This window comes from Gigantopelta aegis, chromosome 14, assembly GCF_016097555.1.
Source record: "Gigantopelta aegis isolate Gae_Host chromosome 14, Gae_host_genome, whole genome shotgun sequence".
Classification (NCBI taxonomy): domain Eukaryota; kingdom Metazoa; phylum Mollusca; class Gastropoda; order Neomphalida; family Peltospiridae; genus Gigantopelta; species Gigantopelta aegis.
The window spans coordinates 20809062-20835795 of NC_054712.1; the positions used below are offsets into that span (position 1 = coordinate 20809062).

The 26734-nt window shown below is 38.5% G+C and overlaps 1 protein-coding gene across 1 annotated transcript; it reads right to left on the reverse strand.

Moving 5' to 3' along the window:
* Positions 1 to 834: 834 nt before the first annotated feature.
* On the reverse strand, positions 835 to 18771 carry LOC121389431 (coadhesin-like). Its single transcript, XM_041521058.1, has 12 exons — positions 18582 to 18771; positions 16298 to 16492; positions 15609 to 15809; positions 14803 to 15009; positions 13600 to 13800; positions 12479 to 12679; positions 9856 to 10056; positions 7735 to 7909; positions 5297 to 5424; positions 3733 to 3879; positions 2606 to 2760; positions 835 to 1197 (listed from the first exon to the last, which is right to left on the reverse strand). Exons 1-12 carry the CDS (start codon positions 18751 to 18753, stop codon positions 1045 to 1047), a joined length of 2136 nt encoding a protein of 711 aa, XP_041376992.1. The 5' UTR covers positions 18754 to 18771; the 3' UTR covers positions 835 to 1044.
* Between the last annotated feature and the right edge of the window lie 7963 nt (positions 18772 to 26734).

Here is a 26734-nt window from a genome sequence, read left to right on the forward strand (position 1 = left end):
AATAATGACGACCTAATCGTCTTTAACTCGGCTTCTTTCTTGTTTGTTTTTATCCAGCACCAGGTACTACAACAATGGGTCTGGTATTTACTCTTCACTCTTTATTTAATGTATACCTCTAGATGTATGTGTTTGCTTGCACCCAGCTGCTGAAGTATGTCGGGTTGTTTAACAAAGATCTAACACAATGTCCACATATTTGAACAACGCGCGCTGTGCATACTAAAGCGACACGGGTAAATTGGCCATCTTGATGCTATAGTTTTACAGCAGTCTGCACTGTATGTGTGTTTGTGGGTGGGGTATGGAGAGAGAGAGAGAGAGAGAGAGAGAGAGAGAGAGAGAGAGAGAGAGAGAGAGAGAGAGAGAGAGAGAGAGAGAGAGAGAGAGAGAGAGAGAGAGAGGCAGCGAGAGAGAGAGAGACGGGCAGACAGATATAAACAGAGGGAAAGACAGATTGATAAATAGGCATAGTGAAAAGGGTAGAAACGGAAAGAGATATAGATAGAAACAGGGAGATACAACATATTGACAAATGGTGATTAAGAGAGAGATAGACAAACAGACAGGCAAAAACAGATGAAGAGACTGATAAATGTGGATAGTGAGCGAGAGAGAAAATTGAATGAATGAATGTTAAACGACACCAGAGCACCATATGAGAGAGAGAGAGAGAGAGAGAGATAGAGAGAGAGAGAGAGAGAGAGAGAGAGAGAGAGAGAGAGAGAGAGAGAGAGAGAAACATTGAATTGAGTGTGAGTGGACAATGATGGTGAAGGTCCTATTCTACCCAAAGCTCAAATCAATTAGGAAAAACACCCGTCTGTTTAAAACTGATTTTAAATTTTAATAACCACCTATTCGTCTTTTTTTTCCATATCAATAAAACTATTGTTTAATTTACCATACCTCATGAATTTAATATTTAAAATAATTTACAATTTCACGAACCTAATTATTTTTATTCATTTTTATTTAGAATGAATGTTTTTGGAGGGTTTACATCACAAACGCTAGCACAGATGGAATGCGTATCTGCACGAACTATGAGTTGGCTTTAATCCAGTCAGAGTAGTAGTGGACTTTGGTGTAGAAACCGGTTTCCCCAGGCTGCGCGCACCCTCGACCAGTCGAAACCAGACCAAACAGGAAGTACACGCCATTTATATCCGCCATTAGCGGCCCACCTGAATCACCCTGAAACATGAAAAAGTAAATTCGTAATACTGTTCCATATAATCATACACATTATCAGATTAGATCAGAATATCAACTACATGAAAAACACCTTCTTTAAATTACATTGTTATCGGAATGAGAACTAAAATTATCCGAGGAGTTAGTGGTGGGGAGTTACTTGATCTTACTGTTTTATTTGTGCTGCCATTGTTTTAACTGTACTATATTGGATTATTTACTTTATTTGTCTTTTAAATACTTTTAGCGAATAGTCTCTCATAACTCAGTATAGAGTGGCTCATTACAATTTTATAATTTATATTGTTTATGTATATGCTAAATTTTATTCTGTTGTAATGAACTATCTGTCTGTCTGTCTGTCTGTCTGTCTCTCCGTGAATGATAGCGGAAATGCAAAAACAAAGCAAAATCACTAATACAATGAAAAAAGAATAGATTAAGATGTTACAGAAAAATATTTCAGTACTAGTAATAGGCATGGAATCACTTTTAAAGGCATACTGTCACAGATTTAAGGACCTTATTTCTTTAAAAATTAATAATAAATAAAAATTACATTAACTTTTACAGACCAAATCTAGCTATTGCATCACTTTAACTACACCATGATGGAGTGAAGTCCATGTCAACTGTCTCAGCAATGTTAGTTTTTGAATTATGGACCAATGCCATAATTCAATTATTTTTACAAAATATCATTAATAAGTAGAGTATGGTGGTTACATAGATGGTTGAATAAAGTACATTTAGGGACAAATCAAATATATATATTTTTAAGTAATACTTTGTTAGGCCATGTAATAGGTCAGTGGTCTGTGACAATATGCATTTAAACAGATAAAAATAAAAAATAATTTGTAAAGCAGATTTAGTCTGTAACTGTGAAGCATCCAGCTTCTTTCGTCTGCTTCAATGAATATTTCATAACAGAAATGCATCGTTAAAAATGATGGTGTCGACCTCGCCGTGTACGGTAGGCTATCTCTCTCACTCCCCATCATTCCTCTACAAGTAGTTCAAGGAGAGTAATTTTAGCTTCCATTAGTATGTGAATTAAAACTGATATCCAATAGCCGATGATTAATTAATCGATGTGCTCCAGTGGTGTTGTTAAACAAAACAAACTTTCAAAAAAATAGTACTATAAAAGGATTATTTAAATACCAATGCTCATTACTGTAATATTTTGCATGGCTCCTCAAAATCACCGGGGTTTTGTTTGTTTGTTTGTTTGTTGTTGTTGTTTTTTGTTTTGTTTGTTTTTGTTGTTTTTTTGTGGGGGGGGGGTTTGGGGAGGGGGGGTTTCAGGGTCCGGCCTGCTGGCTGGTGGACAATAGTACCCTTTTGAATAATTATTAACAATAAATAAAATCTTTCAAAGGGTTTATGATATACTGTCACTAACCTGACAAGAATCTTTGCCTCCGTCCATTCCATTGGACGCGCAGATGACGCCTGGACCAACCACACGGATCGTTTCAGAGAATATCCGTCTACATGACTCGCTGTCGTACATTTGTAACGAGACCTTATTCAGTTCGCTCGGCTGCCTTCCGCCATCTTTAAAAAACAAAACAGGATTTTAAACTACCACTATTAACGTTGTATGGGAGACATTCAAAGCATTTTTTTAAATATTACGTGTGCTTTACTTAGCTTTTTAAGTCATATCCAACACATATGGTAAATTGGAGATATGAATACGATCCCTATTTAAAAATAAATATTGATTCATGTAGTAGATAATATCTAGACAATAAATTTTTTTTCTGTGAAGGACAAAGATTAATTTTCTTAAGGCTCATAAAGACTGAAAGCGCGTTCGTGCGGTCAGAATAAAAAAAAATAGAAACATTAGTTTCAATGAGGACGAAAGGAAGGAAGGAAATATTTTATTTAACAACACATTTTATTTACGGTTATATGGCGTCGGACATATAGTTAAGGACCACACAGACATTGAGGGAGAAAACCCGCTGTCGCCACTTCATGAGCTACTCTTTTTCGATTAGAAGCAAGGGATATTTTATATGCACCATCCCATAGAGATGACAGCACATACCATGGCTTTTGATATACCAGTCGTGGTGCACTGGCTGGATCGAGAAATAGAGTTTCAATGAGAGTCTAGACTGAATGCGTTCGAGTTGAGCGTTTGCAAAATGCATGCACCCAGCCGCAAGACACAGATGCACAAGAAGCAATAGTCGGACCGCACGTACGCGCCGCATCCAATCCATATGACCCATTACATTCATTTCAGAGTTTCTATAGATTTTCTTCAGTGGTAAAGATGAAAATTACCAAATATTTATTGATGCACAATAATTTTATGTGTGTGTGTGTGTGTGTGTATATATATATATATATATATGTATGTATGTATGTATGTATGTATGTATGTATGTATGTATGTATGTATAGAGTCTGATATAGTATGTTTCAGACAAACAACAACGAAGAAAAAAACAAAACAAAAAACGCCTAAAGATGAAATTCAAAAAAGAGGGAAAAGGGAGAAATGTTCCGCACTTTGAGATGAGGCATCTAGTCCGAATCCCGATGCGATTCCGAATCTGTTGTAGTTGAGTACCATGCTGGCGTCAGGGATGCAAATTGGCTTGACGTAGTCGTTTATCGAGGCCGGCGTTTCCAAGGTGATCATTGCGATGTCGTTAACTGCAATAACAATCACAAACTTCTCGTTTTTAACTTCAGCAAATGCACGTGCGGTAATATAAATGAAAAAAGAATACTCTGTAAGAATTAACTGGTATGGACACTCACTAAATAAAGACCAAACATCCTATTTTGTCAAGTCTTGGAAGTGGCAGTCCTCTTAGGACGACGTCTCTAAATGCTCGAGTGTCCAAAACTAGCAAGTTCAAAATTCCCTACAATACTTAAAGGGACACGCCCTAGTTACGACTAGTTGTTAACCATTACGGCGTTGTTTTTCGCTATTAAACCCATTTTTTCACAAATAAAATTGCACTTTACTTACATTTTATTATTTAGAATACACATTTCCATTCACCTGAAGTGCTTTTTAGTAATCCTGGTAATCCTGATGTTTGTAACACAACGAACTGCATTTTTTTTATTTCTTAAAAAGCCGCGTGCACTCGAGAAAAAACCGTTAAGCAAGCGAGGTCCAATCTATTTTTAGAGGGAATCTTCCTGTGTAAACGTCACAGACGATGGTATACCACGTGACCGTTATCATTTTGGTTCGGTTTGTTTTCTCGTGCACGGTTCGCGCAATCAACATCCGATTTGTTGTCGTTTGCTTGTTGTTCATTTGTGAGATTTTTTTTCACAGTTCGTGAACATTTTCAGTAACAATAAAGTTCAGACAAGTAAGTGTCTCAATACAAAACGTTACAAACCCTTAAAACCAATAATTTTGCTAAATCTTACGATATCTGGAGAGGGAATACAACCAGGACAGAACAGTTGGAACATGTCCAGGAGAGGTGAAAGGAACGCACCCCAAGTCTGTGAGCACTCTGTGAAATTTGTGTGACGTAGGCATTGTTGTGCTTTGAGCGACATCTACCGGTGACATCAGAATACTAACTTTCAAAATTATTTCAAGCAATTGGGACATGGGGATTCCCATTGTATTTATCGATATAAAACCTGCTTTTTCACTCCATTTGATAAAAACGTGATCTAAGTGTGTTACAGGTTTGTAGATTAACCAAATTATAATTTATTTTTGCTGGATGGAACTAGGGCGTGCGGCTTTAAGACTTTTAGTTTATTTTGGAGTTCATTTAATTTTATCATTAAATGAATATATGGTATGTTGCTGTTTGGTCAACAGGCTACAACAGACCTGTGGGAGCCGGGAGAGGGGAAGGGAGGATGGCTGAGGACGATAATGTACGTTTTTGTCCTACTTCTATATAAATAAAGATGAAAATCTAGTTTATGTATCCGCCCCCCCCCCCCCCCCCCTCCCCCTCCCAGCCCTTACACTAAAGACTGCCCTTACCTAATCTCCAGATATCGTTCGAAGGTGCCTGTATGACAAGAAACTAATAACACATATCTGAGATCAGGTCTAAACTACGGAACTGACTGAACGTACGTAAACCAGTGGGCTGTCTGAACTGCTCGTGTAGTTTGTAGTTGGCCGCCTGGATCACCTGCATGTTGCCGTTCTTGGCGTCGTCCACGTAGTGCTTCCCCAGCTGCACCGACACCCGGCCGCCATTTCTGAAACGTTACACATTCATTCAGTTATTTATTTCAACTTAATATATCCGTGCTTATATCCAATTAAGATTCGAGTACGCTGTTCTGAGCACACACCTCAGCTATTTCTGGGATGTCTGTCCAGGAAAGTGGGTTAGTGGTTAGTGGTTAGTGAGAGAGAAGAGGGTGTAGTGGTCTTCCACCTACCCACTGAGTCGTTAAACCTCGCTCTGAGTGGGAGCCGGTACCGAGCTGCGAACCCAGTACCTGCCAGCCTTATGTCCTATGGGTTAACCACGACATCACCGAGGCCGGTACAATGTTGCACAAGCATTGTAAATTACCTTTATGGGTAACAACTCAGGGATGGAAAGAAAGAAAGAAAGAAATGTTTTAAGGATGCACTCAACACATTTTATTTACGGTTATATGGCGTCAGACATATGGTTAAGGACCACACAGATGTTGAGAGAGAAACCCGCTGTCGCCACTTCATGGGCTACTCTTTTCGGTTAGCAGCAAGGGATCACTTATATGCATCATCCCATAGACAGGATAGCACATACCACAGCCTTTGATGTACCAGTTGCGGTGCACTGGCTGGAGCTCAGGGATGGATGCAAGATTACCTTTCTAGGCAGGCCCGTAGGAGCCGGGGGGCTGGGGGGGGGGGGGGGGGGCTTAAAATGTCTTATAATGCTAATACGGAAACCTGACGATACAATAACCATAAAAATGACACACACACACACACACACACACACACACACTTTGAAAACGGTCCTGCTAGGTAGGGGGTATAAACGTTTTTGTAAGGACATCATTAGAGCAAATTTAATTATCGACTATTGGATATTAGTTGGAATTTGCGGCAAGGGATCTTTTTATATGCACTTTCCCACAGACAGGCTAGGACAACACCTAACCGGGAACAACCGAGAATTGTAGGTTTTGTCCGGCTTACAAATGTACTACTCTGTTACAACAAAGAAGCCGTAATGCGACCATCACTTCTTGGACAGTGATTTGTGAGTGGCACACCTATAGACACCGGCCTCGATGGCGTCGTGGCAGGCCATCGGTCTACAGGCTGGTAGGTACTGGGTTCGGATCCCAGTCGAGGCATGGGATCTTTAATCCAGATACCGACTCCAAACCTTGAGTGAGTGCTCCGCAAGGCTCAATGGGTAGGTGTAAACCACTTGCACCGACCAGTGATCCATAACTGGTTCAACAAAGGCCATGGTTTGTGCTATCCTGCCTGTGGGAAGCGCAAATAAAAGATCCCTTGCTGCTAATCGGAAGAGTAGCCCATGTAGTGGCGACAGCGGGTTTCCTCTCAAAATCTGTGTGGTCCGTAACCATATGTCTGACGCCATATAACCGTAAATAAAATGTGTTGAGTGCGTCGTTAAATAAAACATTTCTTTCTTTACCTCCTATAGATGAAATAGAAATGAGTCGTCTTTGTAGTGACAGTCCTCATATTGTCAAAACATTCTTTCCAGTCTTTGACCCTGCCTTGTATAGACACAGACATATACTGGATCTTTCTCACTATCATAGCATAAGGGAGGCAATGGGGGGGGGGGGGGGGGGGTCATGTCTCCCCTAATCACACTTTTGTTTTTCTTCCACCACCTTTTACATTTATGTATCGCCCCATAACACCACTCATAGTCAGTATGGATGCCCTCCCTCCAATCTGGGTACCTACATATAAATGTCTGACTATACTAATGCTCTTTGGGGGGCGGTCCAAAGTATACTAATATGTTTTGCATATATGACAATCGTCTCCTGTGACATCTAATTGACCAAAATAATAAGTCTACATTTCCATCATTAAAAAGAAAGAAATTCATTGTATTCATCCGTTAACAACTGTATCTTAGGGGCATTTTGAAATTTAGTGCAGAGGGTTGCACATCTCATTCATATCAACTTATTTTCGTGCTTATATCCAATTAAGGCATACCCCTCAGCTATCTGGGCTGTCTGTCCAGGACATGTTGGATAGTTGTTAATTGTTAGTGGTTAGTGAGAGAGAAGCTGGTGTAGTGGCCTTACGCCTACCCATTGAGTCCTTAAGAACTCGCTCTGGATGGGAACCAGTACCGGGCTGCGAACCCTGTACCTACCAGCCTTACGTCCGATGGCTGAACCGGTGTAGACCGGTGTAGACATAGACAGATACTGGCACATCTCAAGCATTCACCCCATGGATCCTCAGCTGCTCCAGCTTACGAATGTACTAATCTGGACACGGATAATGTTAAAAAAATAAAATAAAATAAATATGTCGGCCATCTTGGTGTGACGTGTACCTACTCTAGACAGTGTCCGGCCGTGAGCACGTGCAGTTCGTCGATCAGTACACCCCCACACTGCAGGAAGCCGTTGAGGAGAACGGCCGCCTGCCAAGGAAACTCCTTCTCCTGGGCAGACACTCCTCCGACGATCTTTGACGTGGGCACGAGGCCTAGCACCGATCGTCCACAGGAACCTGAAGTACAAACGAAATATGAAATCAATACCAGCATTTGTCTTAAAGTCTGGTTTCCATAAAAATCTGTAACAGGTCGCAGAATGTTCCCAATCGCCGCAGACCAAGGGTAATCCTACGCCTAGCTCAGGTCGACCTTGCAATTACACAGATTATGGTCGGGATCAGAATTTTGTTTTTACACTCTGGCCACAAATGATGAAAAGCGCAATCACGCTCAGGTCGACTAAGTTCTGTGTCCGATGGTTAGGGGTGTTCTGTTTCATCGTATCACAGACGGGTGATTTTCTTTCCTTTTTTTAGGGATCCCCGACTGATGCCGATCATCGTAACACCATCGCAAGACCATTTGGGTCACGCTGGATCGCCGACTGATGCCGATCATCGTAACACCATCGCAAGACAATTCGGGTCACACTGGATCCCCGACTGATGCCGATCATCGTATCACCATCGCAAGACAATTCGGGTCACACTGGATCGCTGACTGATGCCGATGGTCGTAACACCATCGCAAGACAATTCGGGTCACACTGGATCGCCGACTGATGCCGATGGTCGTATTACCATCACAAGACAATTCGGGTCACACTGGATCGCCGACTGATGCCGATGGTCGTATTACCATCGCAAGACCATTCCTGTCACACCCTATCAGCAACGAATCTGTTACATGCGATCCTTACGCAATCGCAGTCTGATGCAGAAAAGTCAGTCGGCGACTATCTGTATAGTCGCTTGGTCGACCTGAGCTAGGCTTTAGACGTTTAAACTAGGTGGTGTGTTCAAGAGGCCGAGCGTTCACGAATAACTTGACTGGTACCATTATCTTCTATCGTAACACTGGCGCAAAAAAAAAAGGTATAGCGACCACAATCGCTAACCCTTCTGTACATGCCTCAGGTATACACAGTTATTCATTTCAACTTATTTTCGCGCTTATATCCAATTAAGGTTCAAGCACGCTGTCCTGGGCACACACCTCAGCTATCTGGGCTGTCTGTCCAGGACAGTGGGTTAGTTGTTAGCTGGTTAGTGAGAGAGAAGAGGGTGTAGTGGCCTTACACCTACCCACTGAGCCCATAAGAACTCGCTCTTGGTTGGAGCCGGTACCTTGCTGCGAACCCTGTACCTACTAGCCTGTAGTCCTTTGGCTTAACCACTGCGCCATCGAGGCTAGTATACTCAGTCAACGTTAACTTTTGTTTGTATTTAATGGCATCACTAGAAAACACTGATTAATTAATTATCGGCTTTTGGTTAGCAGACAGCTTGTTACATTTTCCCCATTAGCATTCTCTTTTAACGTTTTCACAAGGATGAATGAAATACAGTTGGTGTACTGAACTGTAATGGATACAGTCGGCGAATAAATGGATGGATGGACAAACGGAGGATGCATGGATGGATGATTGGAAGGATAGATGGAAGAATGGATCGTCAGACGACTGAAACAATAGTATGAATGAATGAATGAATGAATGAATGAATGAATGAACGCTTGACGACACCCCAGCACGAAAAATACATCGGCTATTGGGTGTCTAACTATGGTATATGCAAACATTAGTGATGATCAACATCAGTATAAAAATACAACTGTTAAATTAATACACAGTGTAAAGAACTGTGCAAACAATACAGATATCACAGAGAGATCAAATTAAAATATAGAATAAAAGGCAGTATCTCGAAGAAATTTCAATAAAGGTTTAGGATGGAATCGAAAGGATCACATCTCTTCGCCCAATGATATCTTTTCTAGTTTCTCTCAGATGATTACAATCCATCAAGATGGATGGACAAGTGGAAGGATGAATTGATGGACGGATGGTTGGATGGACGGACGGACGGACATCAAGGTTGCTAAATGGAATCAGGAATTGGTGGGTGGATGGAAGGAGGTATAAATGAATGAATGAATAGATAGAAGAATGTTACTTCACCTGGACAGGCAACGTTTGTATTGCACGTTCTGGTGACAGTAGACGTTGTACTTCCGGAACACCGACGTCCGCCATTACTTGGTGGCGGGTTGTCGCACGTTCTGGACAAGCGGAAGTTCCTCGTTCCTGATCCACACGTCACTGAACAACCAGACACCGGTACGGGATTCTTCCAGTCAGACCAGCCACCATTCACAACCTCTGAAACATCAACAAATTCGGTTACTTTGTTTTAAAATCCAGGGTTGGCGAATTAGGTAGACGATCCCGTTTAAATGCGTTTCTTACACACCCGTTATTTTTGGTTACGCATAGTTGTTAACACATGTACGTGTGTTAACAATTTCAAGACATACGACTGGCTGCTCCCAGGTGATGACCAGGTCACCAATGCCATACAACCAATGAAAAACTACACGATGAAAATCGATTAGACTTTGACGTATAGTTAACCTGACATTCATGTGTCTGTGACGCGTTTAGTAAAAAAAGATGTTAAAATTTGCTTAAAGGCATATTGTCACAGACCACAGACCTATTAAATAGCCTAACAAAGTATTTCCTAAAAATATATAAATTTGATTTGTCTCTAAATGTACTTTATTCAACCATCTACGTAGCCACCACACTCCATATGTTAATGATATTTCGTAAAAATAGTTGAATTATGGCAATGGTCTATAATTAAAAAACTAATATTGTCAACAGGGTTGACATGGATTTCACTCCATCGTGGTTCAGTTAAGGTGATGCGATAGCTAGATTAGGTTTCCAAATATTAATGTAATTTTTATTTATTATCCATTTTTAGATAAATAAGGTTCTTAAATCTGTGATAGTATGCCTTTAAAACCAGGTTTTTGAGGATATGTGAAAAAAATTGAATAATACATTCGTGTCCTATAGGTAGTACTAAACCAAATAACTTCCGGCTGGGTCAAAGTTCGAGGTGCACCGAACTTTTGATAGAGAAGTGAACACCACATGTCCTGTGATTGGTTATAAATGTGAGTGTGTTGGTTGTAAAAAATAATAGTTTCATCTGGGTAAAAATAATATGTAATTTTATTTCATCTAGTACCAGTGTGTCAAGTAGCCTTGTGCTTGTGCATGTATGGGGTACCTGTAAAAAAAAGTCCTCGAATTTTGTACGGAACTAGGGTAGTCATAGACGCTACCCGTTATCTCAGAAACGAGCAGCTTGACCCCCATTTTTTTCTGATTCACTTTAAGTGTGAGGGGTGGTAGTATTTATATCCGTGGCGTTTATGTCGGTTGATACGTTGCAGGTAGGAGTTTTAGCCACATATGTTACTATTGTCGTCTATGGAATTTGATTTGGTAGTATACACCCTTTAGATACAATTTATCTTACAACTCGTTGTTTAAAAACGTATCAAACTCGCTTTCGCTCATTAGATACATTTTAAAACAACTCGTTGTGAGATAAATGGTATCTAACGGCCACTCATGTATTATTCTCTGTTAGATACATTTTAAAACCACTCGTTGTGAGATAAATGGTATCTAACGGTCACTCATGTATTATTCTCTGTTAGATACATTTTAAAACAACTCGTTGTGAGATAAATGGTATCTAACGGCCACTCATGTATTATTCTCTGTTAGATACATTTTAAAACAACTCGTTGTGAGATAAATGGTATCTAACGGCCACCCAACTCGTTGTGAGATAAATGGTATCTAACGGCCACTCATGTATTATTCTCTGTTAGATACATTTTAAAACAACTCGTTATGAGATAAATGGTATCTAACGGCCACTCATGTATTATTCTCTATTTATCAAGTATGTGCCCATTTGCTGGTAGACAAACAAGGTGGATGATCTATTATAGGCTATTAAATAATAAAACAATTTCGCTCATGATCACTGGCGAAGCCATGGGGGAGTCATGGGGGTAATGCTCTCCCCGCCCCCCACCCCGCAATCACTACTCTTTTTTTATTATTCCCACCACGTTATATAACATAACATGAATAGACTATAATGAGTACACACAACTGATAGGGGGGGGGGGGGGGGGGCGGACTGTAGCCCAGTGGTAAAATCCTGCCTCGATGCGCGGTCGGTCTGGGTTCGATCCCCGTTAGTGGGCTCATTGGGCTATTTCTCGTCCCAGCTAGTGCACCACGACTGGTATATCAAAGGCCGTGGTATGTACTACCCTGTCTGTGGGATGGTGCATATAAAAGATCCCTCTCTGCTAATTGAAAAGAGTAGCCCATGAAGTGGCGACAGCGAGTTTTGTCTCTCAATATCTATGTGGTTCTTAACCATATGTCTGACACCATATAACCGTAAATAAAATGTGTTGAGAGCGTCGTTAAATAAAACATCTCTTTCTTTCTTTTATTTTACAATTGATAAACGGATTAATGGACTGACGGGCGGATTGATGGATAGATGGAAAAACGGATGGATATATGGATGAAGTGATGGATGGACATAGTGGATAGAACGCATGAACGAATGGATGGATAGACAGACTGAAGAATAAGTGGATGGAAGAATGGGTGGATGGATGGATGGATGGATGGGTTTTGGGTGGATGGACAGACGGACGGATGGATGTATGGATCAACATATGTTAGTTCTCACCTGGACAGGCAACGTTTGTATTGCACGTTCTGGTGACAGTAGATGTTGTACTTCCGGAACACTGACGTCCGCCATTGCTCGGTGGCGGGTTGTCGCACGTTCTGGACAAGCGGACGTTCCTCGTTCCTGATCCACACGTCACTGAACAACCAGACACCGGTACGGGATTCTTCCAGTCAGACCAGCCGCCATTCACAACCTCTGAAACATAAACAAATTCGGTTACTTTGCTTTAAAATCCAGGGTTAGCGAATTAGGTAGACGATCCCGTTTGAATGCGTTTCTTACACACCCGTTGGTGAGAACACCATGCGTTATGTTTCGTTACACATGGCTGTTAATACAGGTATGTGTGTTAACAATTTCAGGACATATGACTGGCTGTTTTTAGGTGATGACCAGGTCACCAATGCCATACCACCAATGAAAAACTACACGGTGGAAATTGATTAGACTGTGACGTATAGTTAACCTGATATTCATGTGTCTGAGACGCGTAAGCTAACTACAAGTGCAACGGCTGTAAATAACGTTTTGTCGAAAAAGATGTTAAAATTGGCTTAAAACGTGATTTTTGAGGATATGTAAGCAATAGAATAATACATTCGTGTCCGTTAGATACCATTTATCTCACAACTTGTTGTTTAAAAACGTCTCAAACTCGCTTTCGCTCGTTGTGAGATAAATGGTATCTAACGGCCACTCAATGTATTATTCTCTATTTATCAAGTATTTCGCGCAAGTGCTGGTAGGCAAACAAGGTGGATGATCTATTCCAGACTATTGAATAATAATGTTAAAAATATATTCGCTCATGTTCACTGGTGAAGTCATAGGGGAGTCATGGGATCAATGGGCGGACGATCGGACAGGAGGAAAGATAGGTGGATGAAATGAAGGATCGATGGATGGACACAGTGGATAGAACGCATGGACGAATGGATGAATAAACAGACTAAAGAATAAGTGGACGGAAGAACGGATGGTGTGATGAATGGGTGGGTGTGTTTGGGTGGTCTAAAGTCGATGGATGGATGGATGGGTGGGTTGATGGATGGGTTTTGGGTGGATGAACGGACGGACGGACGGATGGGTGGATGGATCAACATATATTAGTTCACCTGGACAGGCAACGTTTGTATTGCACGTTCTGGTGACAGTAGATGTTGTACTTCCGGAACACTGACGTCCGCCATTGCTCGGTGGCGGGTTGTCGCACGTTCTGGACAAGCGGAAGTTCCTCGTTCCTGATCCACACGTCACCGAACAACCAGACACCGATATGGGGTTCTTCCAGTCGGACCAGCCGCCATTCACAGCAACTGGAACATCAACACATTCAGATACGTCAAAAAATGTTTTTATATTATTTTAAAATCTAGGATTGGCGATATTTTCAAGCGAATTGCGAAGACGCTCCTGGTTAATGGCTCATATAGATTGGATGCGGTGCGTTCGAGCGGTCCGATTATTGCGTCTGCATCTTGCGTTTTGGACATATAAACCATATACGAGTATTTCATAGCGGTTGGTCGCATGCGTTTTCAGACGCACACATCGCACGCATTCAGTTTTAGACGCTCTCACTGAAACTAATGTATTTGGACTTTTTTATTTTTTTTAGCCGGACCGCACGCACGCGCCGCGTCCAGTCTATATGAGCCTTAAGTGTGTTTATCAATCTGCAGTTTGTATTGACTTCAAAGTCTCTCTGTTCTCTTCAGTTCAAATAAAATGTATTTATAAGTCAAAAGACATTTGTTTTTATGTCGGAAATGGAATTGTAGCACATAAAACCAGAATCATCCCTCACAAATGGTCAAATACAATATACTAATCCCCACTGTAATTCAGTAATTAAACATTTAATTAAAAAAAAAAAGTTCGACTATGTAGTAGGAATGTACAATAATATTTTAATAGTCCCATGTGCGATTCCTAAAATGTTCGACACATTACTACTGGTTTTAATGTCGCAGTTAAATTTGATTAACCAATCAAATTTCGCGTTATAAGTATATCGAATTAGAAAAACAAAGTGTTTAATTTGTTTTGTTTTACGACACTACTAGACATATAGGCGTATAGGTAACCATTTTTTAAGGGTATTGGTAGGCTGAATGTTGCCCGAATTAAACGAAAACTCCCGAATCTGAATGACAAGGTTTATTCTTATTTGTATTACCTCCATAAAGCTATATAGGGTTGCAAACGAATTACCATGCTTATGCTACTAGATGTAAAATACACTACAGATATTGGAGAATAGTGTATGGATGGACCGACAAACGAACAGACTGACAGATTACTTTTAGTTGTTTTACCTGCACATGCGATGTTTGTATTGCAGGTTCTAGTCACTATTGCAGTTGTGCTTCCGGTGCACTGACGTCCGCCATTGCTCGGTGGCGGGTTGTCGCACGTTCTGGACAAGCGGAAGTTCCTTGTTCCTGATCCACACGTCACCGAACAACCAGACACCGGTACGGGGTTCTTCCAGTCAGACCAACCGCCATTCACAACCTTTAAAACTGGAACAAATTTGCTTACATTAAAGAGATCTGCCCAAATTTGTATCCGTTACATAGAATGTAGATACATTTGGATAATTAAACATAAATAGTTTCTTTGAAGAACTATATTGATAAATACATTTTATGAGTCCCCCTCCCCCTCTTCGGCTACGCCATTGATGGAGGGGCGGGACGTAGCCCAGTGGTAAAGCGTTCGCTTTATGCGCGGTTGATCTAGGATCGATCACCGTCGGTGGGCCTATTGGGCTATTGCTCGCTCCAGCCAGTGTACCACGACTGGTATATCAAAGGCCGTGGTATGTGTTATCATGTCTGTGGGATGGTGCATATAAAAGATCCCTTGCTGCTAATAGAAAAGAGTAGCCCATAAAGTGGCGACAGCGGGTTGTGTGGTCCTTAACCATATGTCCGATCACATATAATCGCATATAAAATGTGTTGAGTGCGTCGTTAAATAAAACATTTCCTTCCTTCCTTCCATTGATGGAATATCGGGTTTTGATATTCTACAAAATGTGAGAACGTGTACATTATAATTGTAATAATTAAGAACATAGTATTATTACTTTGGTGGGAGAAAAAAAGTTTTATTTTACCTGTACAAGCAACATTTGTATTGCAGGTTCTAGTCACTATTGCAGTTGTACTTCCGGAACACTGACGTCCGCCATTGCTCGGTGGCGGGTTGTCGCACGTTCTGGATAAGCGTAAGTTCCTCGTTCCTGACCCACATGTCACTGAACAACCAGACACCGGTACGGGGTTCTTCCAGTCAGACCAACCGCCATTCACAGCAACTGAAACATCAACACATGTCAACTAATTTTACTATCCAGGGATGATGCTACTATTAGACAAATAAAACAGACATCGCGGGAGCAAAATGGGCATATATTAATTATGTGCCTAGCCGCCATTTCGGACAACTTATGTCCCAAATAATAATATAATATAACATAATATAATATAATATAATATCATATCATATAATACCATATCATATCATATCATATCATATCATGTATCATATCCATATACATATATATATGTATATTATATGTATATGTATATTGTTATATTATATTATATTATATTATATTATATTATATTATATTATATTATATTATATTATAAAATCCAATGACTCTTATCTTACCCCAGCCGAGCGCTCTATCACCGGGTCGCCACCCGCCTTACTGGCCGCTTTTAACTTCGATTATCAGAGACGTTTCAACCCAGTATACCCGTAGCTACAACTGATTTGACGAAACGATTCTCTACTAACCCTGGCATATAACGTTCGTGCGACACTCTTTGGTGACTGTTGCTGTCGCACTTCCGGTGCACGGACGTCCACCATTGCTCGGTCGCGGGTTGTCGCACGTTCTGGACACACGGAAGTTCTGATTTCCGGTCCCACACGTCACCGAGCAGTCTGAGGTGGCCACTGCGTTTTTCCATTCCGACCACCCTCCGTTAACTGGAGTGTGGAAAAAACCACTTGGATTTATTAAACATGAATAGTATTGCATGCTTTGATCTCGAAAATACTCGAGTCAAATTCGTATAATATTGATCCCTGACCTACATAATATATAATATTTGTGCTAGTTATAATTCGAGAATGATACACTACAAGGGCATCGGTAAAAGACCCGGGTCAGGGATAGGGTCATAAGAAATTTAATAATCAAATAAAGTGTATAAAACAGAATATATAATTTTTGTGTGCAGTGTAGTCTGTACAAATAAGCCTTGGGCAAATGATTAAAATAACAAATCTGTTGCTCTATTTGCACCACCAAACCATCACCCTTAAAACACCCCTGACAATGTTACACTATGAGATATCTAAATGTTAGAACAATCGACATGATGAAATATATTCAGTGCGTAGTTCTCAACAAATTTTAAAAATTAAAATTGAAAAATATATAACAAAATCTATTAAAAGTCTGAAGTCAGGACCCAATCGCTTCATGATTTTGTTTTGTACAGAGATATCTCTTTTTGGTATATCAAAGGCCGTGGTGTGTGCTGTCCTCTGTGGGAAAGTACATATAAAAGATCCCTTTCTGCATTTGGAAAAATGTAGCGGGTTTTTTCTGATGACTACGTGTGACGGAACATGCTCTTATATTTTCGCCTGTGGCGATGTTAATTGTTTTAGAGGGCCGTGTGCAGCTTGCTTACGTAATACCCCCGCGCGACGGTGGTCGAGCTGTTCCCAATATGCACTTAGAGCAGGTCAGACCATGTGACCAGTAGTTACGTAATACCTCCGCTAGTTCGGTTTACGATCGGGGTATTGCTAGCGAAATGGCGACAGTAAGTCTGACCATCTAAGAAAATATACCGACTCTGGGAGTTGTGGGAATATCACATGATAGGTGAGGTACCGCGTTGTGCCCCCAGGCGATATTCGCTGTCTCTGAAATTTTTGAATAAATAGGTAGGATTTTAGATATATCGGGGAGAAACATTGGAAGTATCCAATGGAACGGACGTCGTCCACTGAACGATCTATATAAGTTCAGTCTGGACGTGGTAAATATATTTTTCTGCTCTGCTGTATAACCTTGATGTGATTGATGTGACTTTAAATATTTTAATACTGTATTATACCAATATTCTTTAGACAGTAGGCTTCATTGTTCTAATATTTTTATACGAGTATTTGGTAAGATAAAGCTTAGCCGGTCATCCTAGAGGACCTAGGTAAACTGTAGGTTATTGTCTTTATTGCGATAGGTACCAGTATTAATTCTGTATTACAAGGTTACTGAATGAGTAGTTAAGGGTTAATTAAAAATTAACCAGTTAGGAATAGAGTTGTAATTCCTTTATTAATTAAGTTCCCCTGGCAGCGTTTCTCAATTATCACACGTGTGCGTGTTGTATCACGGTGAAGTGATTAGAATATTGTGTAAACTAGACACCTAGTGATTAACTAATTAAGTGATTAGTTCTGGGTTGTTATATTTGTTGTTGTTAATTAACTACTGCGGCAAGTACATTTGTCAGCGTAGTGTTAATACAGATTCCAAAGTGTTTTGTGTTTTGTTGTGTTTTCTAGTGAACTAAACGTGCTATATATATATATATATATATATATATATACATAATTATATAAGATCTTATCTCTGATTATACCTAGAGCCGAGCCACTCGGGTATTAGACTGCCCGATACAGAGAGATCTAATAGATATACAGTTATGAGAGATATTTGGATAATCGTGTTTTATTCAGTTACGGGTATTATAGGATCCCCGTGACACTACGTGTCAGAATTACCAAATGTTTGACTTAAACAGCCGATGATTAATTAATCAATGTGCTTCAGTAGTGTCGTTAAACAAAATACCCTTTAACTTTTTGTACAGAGATACGATTTTACATGTGACTAATTTTGTCATTTTGATTATATAAAGCTACTTTTAAATATATTTGTATTATATATTTAATTGTATGTGCCAATGAAGATAGATCAAATATGCACCTTCAGGACAAATATACGTGAAAATACATATTCATGAGGAATTATTTCAATATAATAATAAGCTCTTACCCTGTGACGTAGGACATGTCCTGCCCGTGTAACAATATTGGTGGACAATAACATGTGGCATGCCGCTGCACGGTCTACCACCGTTGCTAGGTGGTGGATTGTTGCACTTCCGGTTGTACTTGACCTTCTTCAGGCCCCGTCCACAAGTGACTGAACATTGTGAGACTGGCATCGGAGCGTCCCATGATGACCATCCGCCATCTACAGGAGCTATAATAACAATATTAAAAATAATAATGATGATGATGATGATGATGATGATGATGATGTGATGATGATGTGATGATGATGATGATATAATGATGGTAATGATGATGATGATGATGATGTGATGATGATGATGATGATGATAAATTACAATATAGCGCTTCTCTGCACTTAAAAGACCATTATAATTTAAAAGTTGACATCAATTAATAAATAATAAACTTGGGTAAAAGTGTATTAAAGAAGTATTCTCAAAGTATTAAATGTCATATAATGTTTACGTATATTTGTGATAAATAATTACAGATTAATTAATCCTACGTGTAATCTTCGCATAACTAATTTAAAAATATCAAAAACGTAATCAGTGGTTTTCTCGAGCTTCCTTTGTGAAAAATATAAAGTATATATTATATTTGTCATATATACGTTGCCCTAGATTGCGGTTGGTTACATAATTAATGTGCCTCTTATATATATATATATATATATATATATATATATATATATATATATATATATATATATATATATATATACACACACACACACACATCGCATATCCATAAAATATAGCAGTCAGTTATTTGTTAATGGAGAGGTGCAATACAATTTCAAACTGTGACACCACATATTAATCTTCCGGTCACCCTTAAAATAGTTTGTTATTCATGGTATGATATTTACATTTCACTCACAGCTATTATGCAACTTTAAGATGACCAAAACCAAGTGTTTGTATATACAATGTTTCTTGTTATCCTAATGTTTGTAGCAGCTCAAACTTTATCCCGAGTATCCTCTAGTTGAGGTCAAAGTGTAGACCAAAGCTAGAAGACACTCGAGCTACTCAAACTTTATCCCGAGTATCCTCTAGTTGAGGTCAAAGTGTAGACCAAAGCTAGAAGACACTCGAGCTACTCAAACTTTATCCCGAGTATCCTCTAGTTGAGGTCAAAGTGTAGACCAAAGCTAGAAGACACTCGAGCTACTCAAACTTTATCCCGAGTATCCTCTAGTTGAGGTCAAAGTGTAGACCAAAGCTAGAAGACACTCGAGCTACTCAAACTTTATCCCGAGTATCCTCTAGTTGAGGTCAAAGTGTAGACCAAAGCTAGAAGACACTCGAGCTACTCAAACTTTATCCCGAGTATTCTCTAGTTGAGGTCAAAGTGTAGACCAAAGCTAGAAGACACTCGAGCTACTCAAACTTTATCCCGAGTATCCTCTAGTTGAGGTCAAAGTGTAGACCAAAGCTAGAAGACACTCGAGCTACTCAAACTTTATCCCGAGTATCCTCTAGTTGAGGTCAAAGTGTAGACCAAAGCTAGAAGACACTCGAGCTACTCAAACTTTATCCCGAGTATCCTCTAGTTGAGGTCAAAGTGTAGACCAAAGCTAGAAGACACTCGAGCTACTCAAACTTGTATTTTACCCCCAAATAATTCCGTACGAACGAAAACATTTATATTAGGAAGTAAACTGAAATCTAAGCTAATACAAACTTTAGGATGACTAGAAACACATTCGATATACGAAAACTGATATTCTAAACAATAAACTGTATTTAAGATGTAAAAATTATTTTTATTTGGAAATATGTTAAAATGGAAGGAATGAAATATTTTTATTTAACGATGCACTCAAAACATTTTATTTACGTTTATATGACGTCAGACATATGGTTAAGGACCACACAGATATTGAGAGAGGAAACCCGCTGTCGCCACTTCATGGGCTACTCTTTTCGATTAGCAGCAAGGAATCTTTTATATGCACCATCCCATAGACAGGATAGTACATACCCTTGGACGCGCATGACTTAGATGCGGTACATGGACGAGTCACTGTATTTTTTGACTGCCCGGTGCACGGCCGACCGCCATTCCTGGGACGAGGGTTCGTGCACGTTCTTTTGTATTCCAGAAGTTGAGTTCCTTGTCCGCACGTGACCGAACATGACGTCACTGATTGTGCGAGTAGCCAAGTAGACCAGCCGCCATCAACAGGGGCACCTGTCGTAAAATTACAACTATATAAATTATAGCTACAATTACTAGTAGATTAATTAAAATTGAAATTGTATTTATTTAAACAGAAATGAAATTAAAATTTAAACTAGAAAGAGTGGAAATGTTTGGAGTTAACACTACACTCGACAACATAACTTCCCTCTTCATCATTATGTTTTTATATTATGTTTTATGGAAACATAATGTATTAATGTTTTTGAGACAGACAGACAGACAGATACCATTATTTACGTCTCAACTCATGTACAACATAATTACATTTAAAATAAACATTAAAAGTACATCAGCCATTCCACAGGGAATTATGAAATAAATTTTTTAAAGGTAACGTGTGTGTTGATACAGAATAAGGTAGTGATGTTATTGGGTGTGTGTGTGTGTGGGGGGGGGGGGGGGGGCGCTGTTGTTGTTTATGTTGTTGTTGTGGTTGAATACCATACCTTAGGGCACGAAACAATTAGTTTAGACGATTCTTTAATATTACGAGATAAAAAATATTTACAGCTAAAGTATTTTGAATTTAACAGTGAGTGAAAACTCAGTTTGAAAATAGATTTGAAAAAAAACCCGACCAACACTTAGCTTAAAAGCTTTATCGTGTGCTGTGAAAAATAAGAAGAAATAAATGTATATGAATTTTTGAGCATACGATTACTTTAAAATTATTTATCCACAATAATATTATCTTTCAAACTGAACCTTTAAAGGCATACTGTCACAGATTTAAGGACCTTATTTCTAAAAATAGATAATAAATAAAAATTACAGTAATTGTTGGAAACCAAATCTAGCTATCGCATCACCTTAACTGAACCATGATGGAGTGAAATACATTTCATCCCTCTCGGCAATTTTAGTTTTTGAATTATGGACCATTGCCATAATTCAGTTATTTTTACAAAATGTCTTTAATAAATGGAGTATGGTGGTTAAGAAGATGGTTAAATAAAGTACACTTAGGGACAAATCAGATTATATTTGTTCAGGTAATACTTTGTTAGACCATTAAACAGGTCAGTGGTCTGTGACAATATGCCTTTAACGTTGAATTTGAAGAACATAAAACATATGGCTACTAAGGAATGGGAAAACTGTTGGTTACTTTTGATAAAATCACCCAAAATGATATGAATTATGTTCGTACAATATAACCAATCTTTCTACTAGCTACAGACATAAAACAGTTTTACATCGCCTTCACCCACTCCCATTTATGTACTCCACAACCTCGATGGTCAAAATCTGACACCTTGACCTTTACCGACCAAATACAAGAAATACACATAATATGTTTTAGGAAACGTAGTTCACGTTTTGACTAGTCGTAAAATCTAGGGTAATTTTCCATGTTAATGTAATTCAAATCCTCGCGTGACAAAACATTTTGTACAGTGACCTTTCTGGCAGTGAGAAAGCGGTTTATCACATCGTTAAATACATCTTGACTGTTCCGCCGCTTCCCCAGATGTCTAATTTAATTATCACACGTTGTAATATCATTGCAATACCCTATAAATATTCCCGTTGGTCGCCAGGTGTGTAAATTTGATTTCCCGTGAACTTTACACTGCTGACGTCAATTCTAACAAACATCCTGACTCAACGATGGACAGTTGACTAGTAAAATTTGTTACTCGATAATCGAGTCTGTATAATATGATTAATAATGGCTTGGATTATCGAGGACAATGTCAACGTTTCAATGATTTGCAGTTTGCACCGTGTCGACAAATGGTTCCGGTCATTTTGTTTAAAAACAAAACACAAACAGCAGTGCTTGACACTGTAGCCAATATGCTAATTATATTTCCTATTCTCCGGATGTACCTCACCAAGGTTCATCTTAATGCTTGAGCAGAAATGTGCGTAGTGTCAACAAATGATTTCGGTCGTTTGGTTTAAAAACAAAACACAAACAGCAGTGCTTGACATTGTAGCCAATATGCTAATTATATTTCCTATTCTCCGGATGTACCTCACCAAGGTTCATCCTAATGCTTGAGCAGAAATGTGCGTAGTGTCAACAAATGGTTCCGGTCGTTTGGTTTAAAAACAAAACACAAACAGCAGTGCTTGACATTGTAGCCAATATGCTAATTATATTTCCTATTCTCCGGATATACCTCACCAAGATTCATCCTAATGCTTGAGCAGAAATGTGCGTAGTCGGGAGGTAGTGCAGCGTCAGCGTCGCGTAATGTGACAGAAAATGGGCTCTTTGCTAAAATGTTTAGTCCTCTAATGCTATATATCAGATTTATTAATTGTTTGACATTCAATAGGCGACAATGAAAACCCCCATCAATATTATCTAGTGATGTCTTGAAATAAAACTAACTAACTTTCATGTTTCACAGACTTCGTCATACCGTGGGCAGGATGTAGCTCACTAGTTGGAACATTAAATAGTTGGTTTTTATATATCATGCATTATTATAAAATTTTGCTGTTTGAAAATAATTCTTAATAAATTATCACCAATAAATCATGTAACAGTCTGGTTTTGTGCAAACTTTCAATGATCTGTCTGTGTTTTTCCCACTATTCAGCTTCAAGACGTGTGACTTTTTATGACTCATTCAATATAACAGATTTACAATATACTGCACGGGTTTCTATACATCTACATTCTATTACATACCTTGGCCTGCATCTTCACAGCACAAAGGGTGTATCACTTTTGCAGCGTATCTGTACTTGCACCATTTGTCAGACGTCTGTGTTAAAGCAGTCTTTATACTTGGACAGTACACTTTGAGCCATGGACAGTCTGAAATAATAATAATAATAATAATAATAATAATAATATCCTTGAATATAAATGTAATCCCTAAAACTTAAAACTGGACTCCCTGTAAACTGGAATTACCTCAAAACCGGAAATCGTTCACGGTCTCTATTTAAATATCAGTAAAACCTCTCTAAACCGGATACCTCTTAAAACCAGAATGTTTACTTGGTTCCATGAGTGTTAGGTTTAGAGGGGTTTACTTCAATAATAATGATGATGATGAATAATGATGATGATGAATAATGATGATGATGATAGCATTATAGTAATAATAATAATAATGATGATGATGATAGTGATGATGGTGATGATCATCATCATCAACATCATCATGATAATGATGGCGAAAACATTGAAGCTACACACATGTAAATCCATCAATGCAACTTACACAAAAAACAAAAGCCATTTTCAAGACATGCATTTTTTAATTCACCATTGCATCTCACAAATGCTTTAATGGATTAGGGCTTGTACTTGGCATATCTGTAATATTTTCATTGATGTTATTCACGCCGCGCCATCGTCATTGCCAGAGAAGGTTTAACCTGACATTTTCAAACAATTCATCACAAAAGTACAACCCCACCCTCAGTAAAAAAAAAAAAAAAAAAAAAAAAAAAAAAAAAAAAAAAAAAAATAATAATAATAATAATAATAATAATAATAATAATAAATAAATAAATAATAAAAGTTTGTTTTGTTTAACGAGACACCTCTAGAGCACACTGATTTATTAATCATCGGCTGTTGGATGTCAAACATTTGGTAATTTTGATATATAGTATTAGAGAGGAAACCCGCTACATTTACAAAGAAATGTTTTATTTAACGATGCACTCAACACATTTTATTTACGGTTATATGGCGTCAGACATATGGTTAAGGACCACACAGATATTGAGAGAGAAAACCCACTGTCGCCACTTCATGGGCTACTCTTTTCTATTAGCAGCAAGTGGTTTTTTATACACCACCCCACAGACAGTTATAGCACATACCACGGTCTTTGATATACCAGTCGTGGTGCACTGGCTGGAACAAGAAATAGCCCAATGGGCCCACCGATGGGGATCGATCCTAACCGACCGTGCATCAAGCGAGCGCTTTACCACTGGACTACGTCGTACCCCACCCCCCCCCCTCCAAAAAAAAAAAAAATAAATAAAAATTATATATATATATATATATATGTATATATATATATATATATATATATATATATATATATATATATATATATATATATATATATATATATATATATATATATATATATATATATATAATATATATATAATAATAATATTCATAATAATATTCATAATAATAATAATAATAATAACAATAATAATAATAATAAATTAAAATTTAAAAAAATTAACAGTCTATGAATTTGATATTTAAAAGATCTGCTGTTGTTTGTTTACTTGTCACAAAGAGCCATTATTTTTCTTCAGTTATACGAATAAAATATGATGTCATATTCAGAGACTATAGACTTGGCGGTAAGAAAAAGAGAAACTGAGAAGAACAAAAAATTCCTTAAGCCATAATCAATTCTGATCTATTTTCATCCTTGAATATAAATGTAACTCAACGAATTCCACTGCGCAAAACAAAAGTGTTTCCTACAAGAATTAAAATATCTGGACTGATCTACCCATTGTTGTTGAACCCTTTGAACCTATTGTCTGGTCTAGGGTCAGACTGAACGAAGGATTAACCAAAAGACATTCGTACCGTTTGGAACAAGCAATCCTTTTGTCATAAGCAATCCTCGATATACTCCGTACAGTGTACGACTAACAGCCAAGGTGTCTTGCGTCGTTTGAAATAAATTGTCTGACACCATCTATGACCCAACCTAAATCAGATGACAAAAACGTACAATCCTTGAGGAATGTTATTATCTAGTGGATACTGAGACAAATGAGTACGGGGAAAGTCTTTCAGGAACGTGTGTGTGGGGGGTGGGGTGTGTGTGTGTGTGTGTAGGGGGGGTTATGGTCGAACTCCTTCCCGTGCTCAAAGCGAATTTGTTTTGATGAAAATATATTTTCCGGGAAAGCATGACTCGAATCCCCATGAATCTTCACTTGCCACAGTCTAGACCGATCACTCCTTCTCCTGTCTAATTTCCCGCACGCGCCTGTCGAGCCATTTTAATACTGGTAGCTATGGGGTTTTTTTTTAAATGACGTCATAATGACCTCCTATTGTTTTAAAATCTGGTTCTTGATCATTTTGTTGGTCTCTGGTGAAAAAAAAACAAAAAAAAATTTGTCTCTTGGTATATATGTTTTTGAAATCATCTTGACAATTTGTATGTTTATTATTATTTATGTTCCTCTGATGCCATGAGAGTAAATAAAAGTTCTGTTCAGTTCTGTTCCGTCCAGCCAGTCCCCAAACAGCCCCAAATTGACATTAACAGACCTCAGTATTGGTAAAGATCACTGTGTTGAAATCTGGCACGTGCGCAGTATTGGTGTAGCGTTTAATGCACCTCTCCCGAATAACAGATACATGTATGTATATAGGCTTACAGTAGTTAAATATATTGTATAATTATTAATATGCTGCAACTTTATTTTGATGAATGGTCTGTTTACATATGACAGGAATTAAGAAGAAGAAACATATAAATGGCGCCGTGCTTATAAAACGTTTAGAGTCTAGACTCAAGGCTAACAGACTCTAACGCCATGGCAACGCCATACAAATTGTATGTGTGTGACGTCATTAGAGATTCGAGTCTAGACTAAACTTTTAAACTTCTCTCACCTCTTTCCCGTTCTTTCCTTTTAAAAAATAAAATAAAATAAAATCCTAGTTCAAATCGATTATGTGAATCAGAGTAACCATATTCTTGTGTACCCTTTTATATGAATATATGCAAATGTGCCCTTTTTAAAGGGACATTCCTGAGTTTTCTGCAACTTTTAATATGTTGTCGACCAACAGAGCCTTTTTAACGATTGAAATTACATATCAAATATATTTTTCTGCATAAAATATTAGTGACTGTATATTTAATGTGTTTCTGATCGTTCTAATATTTTTACTGGGTTAAATTTCATTGTATTTCGTAAAATATTATTTTTTCGTACGTACGAAAT

What these genes read in the sequence shown, in the direction of transcription:
- LOC121389431 (XM_041521058.1), bottom strand. Translation starts at nt 18,753, where the DNA reads ATGCCAGTCTCACAATGTTCAGTCACTTGTGGACGGGGCCTGAAGAAG. An exon ending in TACAAACGTTGCCTGTCCAG is followed by an intron (nt 7,910 to 9,855) that starts GTGAAGTAACAT and finishes TTTGTACTTCAG; the next exon opens with GTTCCTGTGGACGATCGGTG. An exon ending in GAGGCAAAGATTCTTGTCAG is followed by an intron (nt 1,198 to 2,605) that starts GTTAGTGACAGT and finishes TTCATGTTTCAG; the next exon opens with GGTGATTCAGGTGGGCCGCT.